Source organism: Megascapheus bottae, chromosome 14 (genome assembly GCF_031878675.1).
Source record: "Megascapheus bottae isolate mThoBot1 chromosome 14, mThoBot2.hap1, whole genome shotgun sequence".
Classification (NCBI taxonomy): domain Eukaryota; kingdom Metazoa; phylum Chordata; class Mammalia; order Rodentia; family Geomyidae; genus Megascapheus; species Megascapheus bottae.
In genome coordinates this window covers 1,893,572-1,907,392 of record NC_143522.1, presented here as the reverse complement: position 1 = coordinate 1,907,392, position 13,821 = coordinate 1,893,572, and the positions used below count along the sequence as shown (strand labels likewise).

At 36.9% G+C, this 13,821-nt stretch overlaps 1 protein-coding gene across 6 annotated transcripts in view; it reads right to left on the bottom strand.

Moving 5' to 3' along the window:
- The window catches only part of Lrrc9 (leucine rich repeat containing 9), a 75,506-nt gene that overhangs the window by 59,268 nt on the left and 2,417 nt on the right, over positions 1 to 13,821 (bottom strand). For 5 of the 6 annotated variants that reach the window (XM_090344213.1, XM_090344217.1, XM_090344216.1 and 2 more), the window contains 6 exons: positions 9,066 to 9,142; positions 8,588 to 8,806; positions 5,464 to 5,604; positions 4,670 to 4,733; positions 4,296 to 4,366; positions 1,254 to 1,436 (listed from right to left, as the gene is read on the bottom strand). In XM_090344213.1, the coding sequence (XP_090200339.1) occupies positions 1,254 to 1,436; positions 4,296 to 4,366; positions 4,670 to 4,733; positions 5,464 to 5,604; positions 8,588 to 8,806; positions 9,066 to 9,113 (726 nt within the window). In that variant the 5' untranslated portion in view covers positions 9,114 to 9,142. Of the gene's footprint in view, positions 1 to 1,253; positions 1,437 to 4,295; positions 4,367 to 4,669; positions 4,734 to 5,463; positions 5,605 to 8,587; positions 8,807 to 9,065; positions 9,143 to 13,821 lie in introns of those variants that run through there. The other variant, XM_090344218.1, reaches the window with a different exon arrangement.

The window sequence follows — 13,821 nt, the reverse complement described above, 5'->3', positions numbered from 1 at the left end:
TAAACCTCCTGAGGGGATGGGATTTAGGTTTGCACCACCATAACCACATTATTAGATGAGATAAGGTCTTGCCTAGGCTGGTATTGAGCTACAATTCTTCCTCTCTATGTCTTCTGAGTAGCTTGGATTAAAAGCGTTAGATTCCAATAGTACTAGACCAACTAGTCAACACTGACCACGTTTTGTTCTTTGCCAGACCTAGGGCTTCAACTCAGGGCCTGGGCACTGTCCTTGGACTTTATCAAGGCTAGAGCCCTACCACTTGAACCACAGCACCATTTCCAGCTTTTTATTTGTATGTAGTACTTCCAGCTTTTTTATTTGTATGTGGTACCAAGGAATCGAACCTGGGTCTTCGTGCAGGCTAGGCAAGCACTCTACCACTAGGTCAAATTCCTGGCCTCAACACTGACCATTTTTAAAGACACTTCCTTCCTTCTGTCTGTCCTTCCCTCTCCCTCTCTCCTTTCCATCCATTCCATCCTCATCCTCCATCCATCCCTTCCTCTATCCCTCCCTCCTTCCCCCCTTTCTTCTTTTCCCTCTCTTTTTCTTTCTTTCTTTTTTTTTGTGCCAGTCCTGCAAACTGAACTTAAGGCCTAAGTGCTGTCTTTGATATTCTTTTTCTCAAGGCTAGCTCACTACCACTTGAGCCACAGCACCACTTCTGGCTTTATATGAGTAGTTTATTAGAGATGAGAGTCTCATGGACTTACATGCTTGGGTTGGCTTCCGATGGCAATCCTCAGATCTCAAACTCCTGAGTAGCTAAGATTATAGACGTGAGACAACAGCGCCTGGCTAAGATCTCTTTCTTTTAGTTACATATAAATTATAAAGAATATTTTAAGAGGGCTGGGAGTTTGGCCTAGTGGTAGAGTGCTTGCCTAGCATGCACAAAGACGCAGGCTTGATTCCTCAGAATCACATACATAGAAGAGCCAGAAGTGGTGCTATGGATCAAATGGCAGAGTACTAGCCTTAGGAAAAAGCCCAAGGACAGTGCTTAGGTGCTGAGTTCAAGCCCCAGGACTGGCAAAAAAAGAAAAGAAAATGTTATCATTAATATGCTTCTATTAATTAATGTTATCATTAGTATGCTTCTAGATGAAACTTCCTGCTCACTGAGCAAAAGTAGAATTGGAGACAAGAACTGACTGGAATAATTCTGCCTACTATTGGTAGATACAGCCAGAATGATAGTTAACTAATACAAATTTAAGTCACAGGTACTTGATTAGAAATTTACTTACATCAGCCAATTCCTTGATTTGCTTTGCTGACACATCAAAGGTGTCAAGTCTTTGAAGACTAGGCAAGTGATATAATACATGGGTAGAATAATTATACAGCTGGCACACTGGATTGGTTTTATACTGAGGATCATTCAGACATAAATCCTTCAAGTGAGGCAGCCTGGTCAAGTTAGTGAGGTCCTGAAACAACAGCAAAGGTAAGATTCAAGCAGATATTTGAACACTTAAGATCACTCACAATTATAATAAATACATTGCATCACACACTTAAAACATATTAAATAATTCAATTATCTAAAACATTTCTCTTCGTGAAAAACTTAAGTCTTGAAGAAGGGATCATAAACTAAATGCTGACTCTATACAACTATGCATTTTATAAACTTTTACTTGACCATGTATTCTATCTCTGACATTGGAACCATCACAAGAAGACATGTCTTCATTAGAACATGCTAGAGTCCTTGCCATAACCATGTCGCCTAACAATTGCCTTTGGGTGCTAAATATTATTGCTTCCTTTATTTTCACTTCTGCATTCTATTACCACTTGCTTAGGCTACTGTCCATCTTCTATACCCTCCAGAACTGCTATACTTATTAAAGCCAGCTATCACAGTGGTGACTTCTAGTCTTTTTCTTTCTTTATGACAGGTCTCACTATGTAGCCCAGACAGGCTTCAAAGTCATTTTCTGAAGAATTGGGATTGCAGTTGTGTATTAACTTGTCCAGCTCTAATAATTATTACATCTATTGCTCTAGCCTTAAATTTAAATCCTTCATTTTCAACCATTCATGCTCTACTTGATGGCCTCACTACTTAATTAAACATATTAGGACCAAATAATTCTCTTTCTTCTCAAACTAGCCACATTTTTCTGACTTGTGTATTTCCTGAATTTTCTAGAATTATAATCACAGATTCATCTTTGGGTCCATTGCCATTCACATTCTACTAGTTGCTGGATACTACAACCAAAATGTCTATTATTTTCTGTTTCTTCTCCTTCCTTCCCTTTCTTCTGTCAACACTCTAATTCAGTTTCATAATCTCTCATTTATCCTAGTCCTATAATCTCCTGACTCGGTTTTCTGCTTCCACCTTCTCCAAATCAATAAACATAAATTCCAGATTACTATCCTTGAGGCTCAATCATATTACCTCTGCTCAAACATTTTGACAGTTCTGTGTTATTAACAGAATACAGGCCAAATTTAAGATATAATCAGTGCTCCTAATCACAAACTTCTTATATTTTCATAAATATTCTCTTCTCCAGTCAAATGACAGTGCTGATGCTACTACTCCTTTGATTCCTTACCTCTGTATCTCCCAGTGTATTGAAGAACCATCAAACTCTCCAACAACAACCATTCAACCCTCCAACAATCCCCCAGCCCTGCAACAGTGCCATTTATGCAGCGAGCTTTCCTATGGAATTTGACTAACCACATACAATTTTCCCCAATTTCCTTTTTAAGGTCCTTTACTCAATCTGCCTCATTCCAGTTTCTTGAGGTCTTCTCATATTTTCTCTGAGTAAAAGAATGTCTATTTTAATACTGATCAATTAAAAGTTATTTCCTACTGGTTTTTCTCCATTATTTTCTGTAGGCACTGTTTAAATAGACACCTTCAGTCTCACAATGTCAAAATTATGAATTGCACATGTTCTAGCCAACATTCGATGCAATATATACTACCTTTTAAATTTGGTTACTTCTCTTTCATTCACGAGTAACGACAAAATGTTTACTGAGACTTAGAACATATCCAACATTGCTTGAAGCACAGAAGACACAGAAGTGAACCGAATAAGCAAAGTTACTTCATTAATAGGGCTTGCTGGCAAGTAAGGAATGTAGCAAAACAATGAAATCGTGAAAAAAAAAGTCCTGTAGCCTAGAAGGGGAAGAGGGAAAGGGTTCCAATTTTACCTACACTGAACATGAAAGATATTTCTAATAACCTAACATTTGAACTAAGATCTAAAAATAAAGAGGGCATGAGAGTATACAATAGGAAAAAACAATATTCCAGCAAGTACAAAGGGAAACATGAGAGTGAACTAAGTATGTACAGGGAAAAGAGGAAAAAGAGATGAATGTGGCTGGAATGGAATAAATAAATGGGTAACTTGTAGAAGCATGATCAGGCAGGCTTTAGGAGGGGAGGTGGGAGGACTAGATACTAGTTCCATGTATCATTGTGAGAATTGTTCTTTACTGTGAACATAAGGAGATGCCAAAGGAGGGTTTGGAACAGAACAATGAGTTGATGTGGGATATTTTTAAAAGCTCACTCAGGCAGCTGTGAGAAAAGATTGATAGTAGAGAAAAGAAAAAAAACCCGAACAAATTGTTTCAAAGGTCTTCTAACCCTTCCCTTCAATGATATATAAATTATATATCAATGAACCAGGTTGATAGGGATGCAGGTTCACAGGCGAAATCAACAGAATTTGCTGATTGGTTGAATATGAGGTATGAAAGTCTAACAGGGGTCAGAGATGACAAGGACTTTGGCACAATTAACTGGGAAAACAGAAATGTCAAATCAAAAGACAGGGAACAGGAGGCCTGATAGGAAGGGAAACCAGCTTGAGTAAGAGAGGAGAGATTTAGAGCTGCAGGGAGTTGTTGGAGGGGAGGGAGAGGATTGTCAAGGGAAGCAGAGGTACCAATTTAGGAGTAATGAATCTCAGACATGCTGAGATTTTTTTTAAAGAGAGTAAACATGGATCAGGAACTGTTCACTTTTTAGATGCTAAGAGACAATTAAATCCCAGAAGGTGAAGTGACCAGGCAAAAAGTTTGGAAGAAAACTAAGGGAAAACATGATGTTGAGAACCAAGTAAAGAATTATTTGTATATAAAAGTTTCAGATCATTAAGGCAAATTTAGATTACTCTCAATTTCTCTGAAATAAAAAATAATGACATTATTCCACAAAAGGAACTGTTTAGCCTATTTTCTGTAATTAGAAGGCTCATAATCCAGATTAATAAACAAAAGCAAATTATTCCACAAAAACATACCTTAAAAGAACTTATCTGGTTACCAGAAAGGTTTAGCTTTTCCAGTTTGTCATTGGGGTCAAGACATCGACCTTTAATTTAGAAACAATAAAAGAACATAAAAGAAAAATTGAATTTTGTGTTCATCTTCTTTTCATTTCCTATCATATTAATAATGACCATAATTTCCTTCACATTAAGAAGATTAATGGAGCACTGCATAATTAGTGATCACTGGTTAATAACCAATAATTTTCACATCTTAATCATATGTTTAGAAGTGAGTTGCAAAGATATCAAGCAAAGAAGATCTAAAAGAAACAGGCATGTTATTTTTTTCATGCTGACAAAAATCATTGTTGCATTACCTCAGATTCCAAATGAACAGTACATACCAATGGTGCTTATTAGATTTCCAGCAAGGTTGAGATCACTTAAATTCTTCAAAAAATACAAACCCTAAAATTTAGACAACATGAGATTTAGGAATACAAACCATTGAAATGTAAATTTATAAGCTGTCTCTGATCAATCTGGTTATTTTCCTGGGTGCTCTGAGAGCTGGCTCAGGAAAATGGGTGAAATGAAAACATCTTGGCCTCAAGTAGAAGAAAACTCAATGGAAGAGAGAAGACAGGAGAGGACAGAAAGATAGGTGTGGGGTGGGGAAAGGTGGCTCATGCCTGTAATCTTAGCTACTCAGGAGATTGAGATCTTAGGATAGCAATTTAAAACCAGCGCATTAGACTCTTATCTCCAGTTAACCACTAGAAAACTAGAAGTGTTGCTGGTGCTGTGGCTCAAGGAATAGGGTGGTAACCTTGAGCTGAATAGCTCAGGGACAGAGTTCAAGCCCCATGACTGACAAAAAAATAAGAAAGGAGTGGGGTGCAGTAAGAGCATGCCTCACAGTGTGTTTATAATCTTAGACAAATTACACAACTTTCATAAACTTAAAAATAAATCCTTCAGGGAAGAAATGACACCTTACCTCTCATGCCTGTTGAGAGTAGATGATGATGTACATAATGTCATCCATATGTTATAAAATGCTGCACACATATTAATGTAACAGTAATTACATTATTTGTAAATATTTTGGCCCTTAACCTAAGATGATTTTAGATATTGTGGGTTAAACTCCACAGGAATAACTGGCTTTATATACAAATTGTTGAAATGATCTTACCTCAATATTTTTAATTGCATTGTGGTTCAGCCAAAGAATTTCCAATTTCATTAATTTCTCTAGGTTTTCTATTCTGGAGATTTTATTATAATATAAATATAGTTTTTCCAAATTTCTACATCCTTGAAGACCTTCAATTTTCTGTTACAAAGAAGATTGAATAGTGTTTCTATTCATTTCTTTTTTATTTTATTGTCATGGTGATGTATAGAGGGGTTACAGTTACATTCATGAATTAGGGAGTACATTACTTCTTGAACATTGTTATCCTTTCCCATATTTTTCTCCCACTTTCCCTTCTCCCACTCCCTCCCAAGTTGTAAAGTTCATTTCTAACATATTGCCTTGTCAATATTGCTGCTACAGAGTCACCCTTTGTCATATCATCTTATTTCTCTCCTTCCCTTGTCTGATTCAAATAAATAGATAGATATACATAACAGTATACCAGGTACCAAAGTGAGATACGACAGTAGATGAGTGGATCGAGAAGATGTGATATACATGTACAATGGAATTCTATGTTGCCATCAGAAAGGATGACAATGCCTCATTTGTAAGGAAATGGAAAATCTTGGAAAAAATCATATTAAGTGAAGTAAGCCAGACCCAAAGGAACATAGGTTCAATGGTTTCCCTCATTTGTAATAATTAGTATGTGTCTAGAATTTCTCTAGCAGAGGAATCCAGTAGCTCAAAAACTATGTGCGTATGGCCACAGGAAGCGCCTAAGTGAAATGAACTCCAGGATAGAGAAACAGGAGATTTATCTCTGTGGTTGTTCTTTTCAGCATACTATGTGAAGTTATTTCTTTACTTGCTTTTTACCCCCTATTATTAAATAGTGTTTTGTTACTGATCTTTCTAATACAGTTGGTTGTAAAGTACATTTTAAACAATGTCATTTTATTGTACAATCAACATATAGAAAAATAATGTTTTTAGAAAGAAAAAATGTATAGGTTCTCCACCTAAATAGAATGTTTAATTTAGTGTGTTTCCTTTTCCCTCCCTCCTTCCCTCCCTCCCTTCCTTCCTCTTTGGAAGTCCTGGGGCTGGCACTGTCCTTGAGTTTTTTCAAGGCTAGCACTCTACCACTTGAGCCACAGCATCACTTCTGCCTTTTCTGTGTATGTGATACCAAGGAATCGAACCGAGGGCTTTGTGCATGCTAGGTGAGCACTCTACCACTAGGCCACACTCCTGGCCCTAGTGATTATTATTATTATTATTATTATTATTATTATTATTATTATTATTTTGCCAGTCCTGGGGTTGAACTAATGGCCTGGTCACTGTCCCTAAGCTTTTGTCCTCAAGACTAGTGCTACATTTGATCCACAGCTCCATCTTCAGCTTTTGGGTAGTCAATTGGAATAAGAGTCTCATAGACTTTCCTGGCCAGGCTGGCTTTAAATACTTATCATCAGGTCTCATACTCTTGAGTAGCCAGGATTATAAGTGTGAGCCGCTGATGAATGGCTTCTTTAAAATTTTTAATCTATTCTTATTTTGCGTGGCTATAATGTATATTCTCAATTGTTTTTAAAAACTTGTTACTGTATCTGACTTTGTTACCCAGTATACTGTATATATGTTTACTTGTTTATTTGAAATAGGAAAGGGAAGGGGGAAAACAAGATGATTGGGAGGGGGTGGGAGGAGGGAAGCAGGGACAAAAACATAAGAAGGGGTATCAATGTGTGAGAAGTTATGCACCTATTATTTGGCAAATGTAACTGTAATCCCTCTATACATTACCTTGATAATAAAAAATAAAATGAGGGGCCGGGAGTTTGGCCTAGTGGTTAAAGTGCTTGCCTAGCATGCATGAAGACCAGGGTTTGATTCCTTGGTACCATATACATAGAAAAAAGCCAGAAGTGGTGCTGAGGCTCAAGTGGCAGTGCTCTAGCCTTGAGAAAGTCCAAGGACACAGTGCTCAGGCCCTGAGCTCAAGCCCAGGACTGGCAAAAAAAAACCAAAACAAAACAACTTAAACCAGCTGAGATGTTTCCATAGTAGCTCAGATAAAATACATAATAATCACAAAATATTTTATGAGGCTTATAAAAAATTCCCCTAATTATGAAAAGTCTGAAAAATACTCTATTCAGTATTTACATTTCAAAATTTTAGCTCTTGTTAATAACCCTGGAACAACTCATGCATATTTGCTTTTTTGCTATTGAATTATTTCCATAGAATAAATTTACAATATAGATTTTTGAACCAAAAGGTATATACATGTCTGTGGCTCTTGACATGTTTTACAATTTTGCTTTTCAAAACAGAATGACCAACCATGTCTAACTGAACCATTTCTACTACTAAGCAATACTGACTATAATTCGACTATTAAAAAATTGAATGTTTATTACTTGATTCTTTTCTTTTTCCTTGTATAAGTTAATTGGCATCTCATTTTTCTTTTTTACAAATGAAATTGTCTTTTTTATTTTATTGTCAGGATAATGTTTAGAGGGGTTACAGTGATATTTGTCAGATAGTAGGTGTATTACTTCTCACACATTGATGGTCTCATGTTTTTTGTCCCTGTTTCCCTCTCCCCTCCCAATCATCTTGTTTCTCCCCCTTCCCTTGTTCAAATGAACAAATAAATGCATATACAATATACCAGATAACAAAGTCAGATACAGTAACAATATGAAATTAACCATAAGGGCAAAAAAAAAAGAAAAGAGAAATAACGTAGTACATTAACAACAAAAATCACACAAGGATAAATTCTCTTGTTTCCATATCCTAGATAAATTTGTCTTTTGCTGATGTTTAAATTCAAGCTCATTCATATATTTCAATGCATTATTTTTCCAAAGCCAAGAATTTAGGGTAAGATATTCCATGTAAAAAAATATATGTTCAGGTCCGGAAGCATACTCTAGTGGTACCGTGCTTGCCTTACATGCACAAAGCCCTGGGTTCAATTCCTTGGTACCACATACATAGAAAAGGCTGGAAGTGGCACTGTGGCTCAAGTGGCAGAGCTCTAGCCTTGAGCAAAAAGTGTCTAAGGACAGTGCCCAGGCACTAAGTTCAAGCCCCATGACTGTATATGTATATGTATATATACATATACATATTCATATATGTTCAAACTTACCTCTATGCAGCACTCAGCAATCCAAAGTTCTTTCAGCCGTGAGCATGTCTCTAACCCTGAAATTTCTTTTATATCTTGAGCAACAATTGTAAGACTTGTTAAGTTAGGAAACAATGTTAATCCAACTATACAAGGATACCCTGAGAAAAACATCTCCAGTTTTGAAGTGTCTGATCCTTCTTTTCCAATCATCTCATAAGACAAACCATTGCAAAAACACTGTTGCAAAAGAAAGAAATCAAATTATTTTTCAAATAAGATATTTGCAATTAGAAATTATTAACCATCCTTTGTACTATGCCATTATTTTCACAAAAAAGAAGGTAGCTGTACCACATGCATAATTTTTCTCTGCTTCTAAAACTCATGGAGAAAGAATACTCTTTCAGCTAACCTTCCTGCTCCAGCATGGAATATAAAAATATTCCATATAATAATCTTGCAAATATTATTGAAAAGAAATTAGGCTTTGACTCACCAGTTCTCTAATGACTTCGTCCTGGTTTGGATTTTCACTTTCAATCATCTTCCATTAAAACAATGGTCATAATATGTCTGTTAAAAATTAAAAAATGACATGAATACTAGCATCCTATCATTCCAAGTTGAAGCTACATGTGTTGAACACCAACTGTGGCTAAAATCTTCACATAGCACAATATAGTAGGTACCTGTCTGCACCTCAAGACAGTCCATTCTAGCTTTGCAGCTTTCTGCATTTTGAATTTAATGTTTTCTTATATCCTGAATTTAATTCTCCTTAACTCTCCTTCCTTTGTTCTCATTCTACCTCTTTGGTTCTAATGAAACAAGTACACTTTCCCTTGTTCGAGAAATCTTTAGTATTTCAAGAAAACAGTCCTCTCTATTCATTTCTAATTTCATTTTGTTTTGTTGTGAAGGTGATGTACAGAGGGCTACAGTTACATAAATAAGGTAATGAGTATGTGTATTGTCTAGCATTGTTACCCCCTCCCTTGTTTTTCTCCCACTTTCCCTCCCCCTCCCACTCCCCCCAAACTGTAAAGTTCATTTCCAGTACAGTGAGCATAGCTGTTGCATTCGTTCCTTTGTGTCACCATTTTGTTAGGCCCCTTCCCTTCCCCAAATCAGATAAAGGTATGGACAAAACACAGGGTACAGAATCAAAAACAATGGTGACAGTTGATAAACCAAAAGGGGAGGAAAAAGAAAAGAGAAATAACTTCATATAGTATGTTAAATCACTTTTTTAAAGCTTGCTCTTAGTTCAGTGTTTTCCTTCTCTTACTAGATATTCCTGTTTTCCTCATGTGCACAAGATCCAATTTATCTTGTTATCTTGTAGCTGAACCTGAACATAGTACTTTTGCTTTTTTGCTAGTCCCAAGGCTTGAACTCAGGGCCTGGGCACTAATCCTGAGCTTTTTTTGATCAAGGCTACCACATGGGCCACAGCAGTACCTCTGCCTTTTCCTGTTTATGCAGTACCAAGGAATTGAAACCAGAACTTCATGCATGCTAGGTGAGCACTCTACCACTAAGCCACATTCCTAGCCCTGAACACAATATTACTTTTTGTTTTTGTGGGTCATAGGGCTTGAACTCAGCGTGGGTGCTGTCCCTGAGCTCTCCAGCTTAAGACTACTGTCCTACCCCTGGGCCTGTGTGTTGTTTTTGAGCTCTTCAGCTCAAGGCTATGCCTTACCCTTGAGCCAAGCCCCACTTCCCATTTCTAGAGGTTAATTGGAGATAAGAGTCTCAGGTCCTTTTGTGCCCAGGCTGGCTTTGAACCTTGATCCTCCGATCTCTGCCTCCTGAGTAGCTAGGATTATAGCATTGAACACTGTACTCTTAACTGCAGTTGGACAAAGATAAAAACACAACCTTACCTGGCAAGGTGATAAATATATATATGATAAATATATATGTGTATGTATATATATATATATAGCTTGTCGTGGGCTTGAGCTCAGGGTTTGAGCACTGTCCTTGGACTTTCTCAAGGCCAGAGCTCTACCACTTGAGCCTCAGCACCACTTCTGGCTTTTTTCTATGTATGTGGACCAAGAAATCAAACCCGGGACTTCGTGCATGCTAGGCTAGCACTCTATCACCAGGCCAAACTCCCAGGCCCAAGGTGATAAATATTTAAATGAACTTACCAACTTCTCTTTCAATATTGAGGATATGGACCAATTAATACTCAAAGAGCCTCAATAAAATTTAACCCAATTTTAATAAGTTCAAATATTTTTATTATATAATTTTAATCACATACTGTCTAAAACATAAAAATCTTGTTTTTAATGATAGACAAGACACGCAAAACACCTATAATATATAATTCCTTATATTACAGTAACTCCCCCATAGATGTATGTACTTATGTGATTGTATGATTCAACAAATAAGGAGAAATAAGGAAATAGACATGCTAAATTGCTGGCATGAGTTTCCTTGGATGCAGATTAAAGCAGATGAAGCTAGTGTAGAAAAAGATAATATGAGTAAGACAGATCTAGGCAAAAATGGAAAGAAATATGCTTAGTATTATAAAGTATAAATTAAAATCATCTTTTCATTCATTCTAATGTTGTTGGATATGTGGGTTGTACCTAGCTTGGGCCTAGATTAGTGTTTCCTTGAGCTTTTTGTCATGCAGGACCCAGCTAGTTACACATTTCTCCGGGGCTGACATGATGACATGAAATGACAGAGACAATTATCATTATATATAATAGATGGTATACACAGGGCAACATTATCTTAACAATATTTTACATTAACACAATTTAAATACAATATTAAACAAAAGATAACACACACACAGTGAATACAATCTGTATGAATCAATTCATATAGAACTTGAAACTATGGTATTTGAAGTTAGGATAATGGTCTTTCAGGAATAATTAGGAAGAGGTAAAGAGAAAGGTTTCTAGAATGCTGATTCAGATTTTCTTTTTTTAAATCTGAGTGCTGCTTAATGAGATGCATTTACTTTGAGAAAATAAAATTAGATGCCCACAATATGTGATTTTTGAATCTCTTAATAAAATTGTACTAAATTTTTTATTTAAAAAGTTCTACAGGTTCATTCACTCAGTTTATAAGTTATAAAGTATGCAAAGTTTATGTACATGATCAAGTATTTAGATAAATTAATTTTTTTCCTTTTTCTTTTTGCCAGTCCTGGGACTTGAACTTAGGGCCTGAGCACTGTCCTTGGGCTTTCTCAAGGCTAGAGCTCTACCACTTCCAGCTTTTTCTACGTGACTGGTACCGAGGAGTCAAACCTAGGTCTTCATGCACGCTAGGTAAGTACTCTACCTCTAGGCCAAACTGTCAGTTCCCATAAATTAAATTTGTAGGAGCAAAAGATGATTGTGTCCTCCACCTAACTTTTTCCCAAATCCCACTAGAATGACTAACAGAAAGATGAAACTAAGAAGGAAACAAATTACCATGCTAGAAAAAGAGCAGAGACTGCCAGAAAAATTGGTTAAGGTCTTTTAAAAAGAATGCACAGATGTATTTACTTTGAGAAAATAAAATTAGATGCCCACAATATGTGATTTTTGTATCTCTTAATAAAATTGCAAGGAAAGGTAGTAAAATAAACCTGTCTAAAATCAAAGGTACCAGGGAAATAAGTTTTATTAACCTATTTTTAATATAATCCTTAAACTCTATTAACCTATTTTTAATATAATCCTTGAACTCAAAGAAGCAATGGTCTCGGAAGGGATAACTATGAAATATGCAGAAGGGAGCAAAGCAAAACTTTTAAATATGTGCAGTGGACTATTGCACTGCGCAGCCTGTATTTGTAAACTGAGGACAATTTGAATTTGAAAGTTCAGGTGCACTTTGGTGCACCTGAGTGTGTTCAGGTCCCGTATGGGAGGAGTGTTGCCTTTTCTTTTTTTCTCCCTTCTATCTTCTGCTATGCGAGAATGTCATTAGACACACATGACAGTACCTTTATTTTCAACATCCAGCTTCCAGAACTCTAGAAAATATACTATTTTAAAACTATCCTGGGCTAGGAGTGTAGCCTAATGGTAGAGTGCTTGCCTAGCATGCACAAAGCTCTGGGTTCGATACCTCAGTACCACATACTCGGAGAAAGCCCAAAGTGTTGCTATGGCTCAAGTGGCAAAGCACTAGCCTTGAGCAAAAAGTGTCCAAGGACAGTGCCCAGGCCCTGAATTCAAGCCCCAGGACTGGCAAAACAAAAACAAAAACAAAAAAATCTATCCATTCTTTTTCTTTGGTAGATTGTAGGGCTTGAGCTCTGGGCCTGGGTGCTGTCCCTGAGCTCTTCAGCCCAAGGCTAGTGCTCTACCACTTGAGCCACAGTGTCACTTCCGGTTTTCTGGTGGTTAATTGGAGTTAAGAGTCTCATGGACTTTCCTGCTTAGGCTGGCTTTAAACCATGATCCTTAGATCTCAGCCTCCTGAAGTAGCTAGGATTATAGGTATGAGGCCTTAGCAACTGGAAAATCTATCCAATTTTAAGTATTTCATTATGAACAACAAAGTGGACTAAGACACTGGATAAGGAAATTGAAGAGGGACCCCAAGCTAATGCCATCAAGAAAAACACAAACAAAAAATTATGCAAATATACTTTACTCTATGGTCACTCCCTCCCTCATTCATCAATACCAGTATTGAGGGCACAATCAAAATGAGTTAAGAGGGCCAGGAGTTTGGCCTCGTGGTAGAGAGTTTGTCTAGCATGCACGAAGACCAGGGTTCCATTCCTCGGTACCACATACAAGAAAAAAGCCAGAAGTGGTGCTGTGGCTAAAGTGGTAGAGCTCTAGCCTTGAGAAAACCCAAGGACAGTGCTCAGGCACTGAGCCTAAGCCCAGGACTGGCAAAAACAATAACAACAAAAAAAGGATAAGAAAATGATAGGGATGTGAAGAAAGAAAATTTCTTTGATTAGGTGGACTCTTAACAGAAAACTGAAGGAAAACAAGGGAATGAAAGCCATATGGTAACACTGGGGAAAATTCATCCCCAGGTACAGAGAACAGCAAATGCAAAAACTAAAACAAAAGCAAGGGCAGGTATAAGAGTATACTTGGCATATTTGTATTATATGGGAAACAACAAGAGAACAACATTAACAGAACACAATGAAGAAATAGAAACTGTTAGGGTGTGAAGTCAGAGAGGTATGGTGGCATCAGATCACATGCTATCTTGTAGGCCATTGTCATAATTTTGGATTTTCTTCT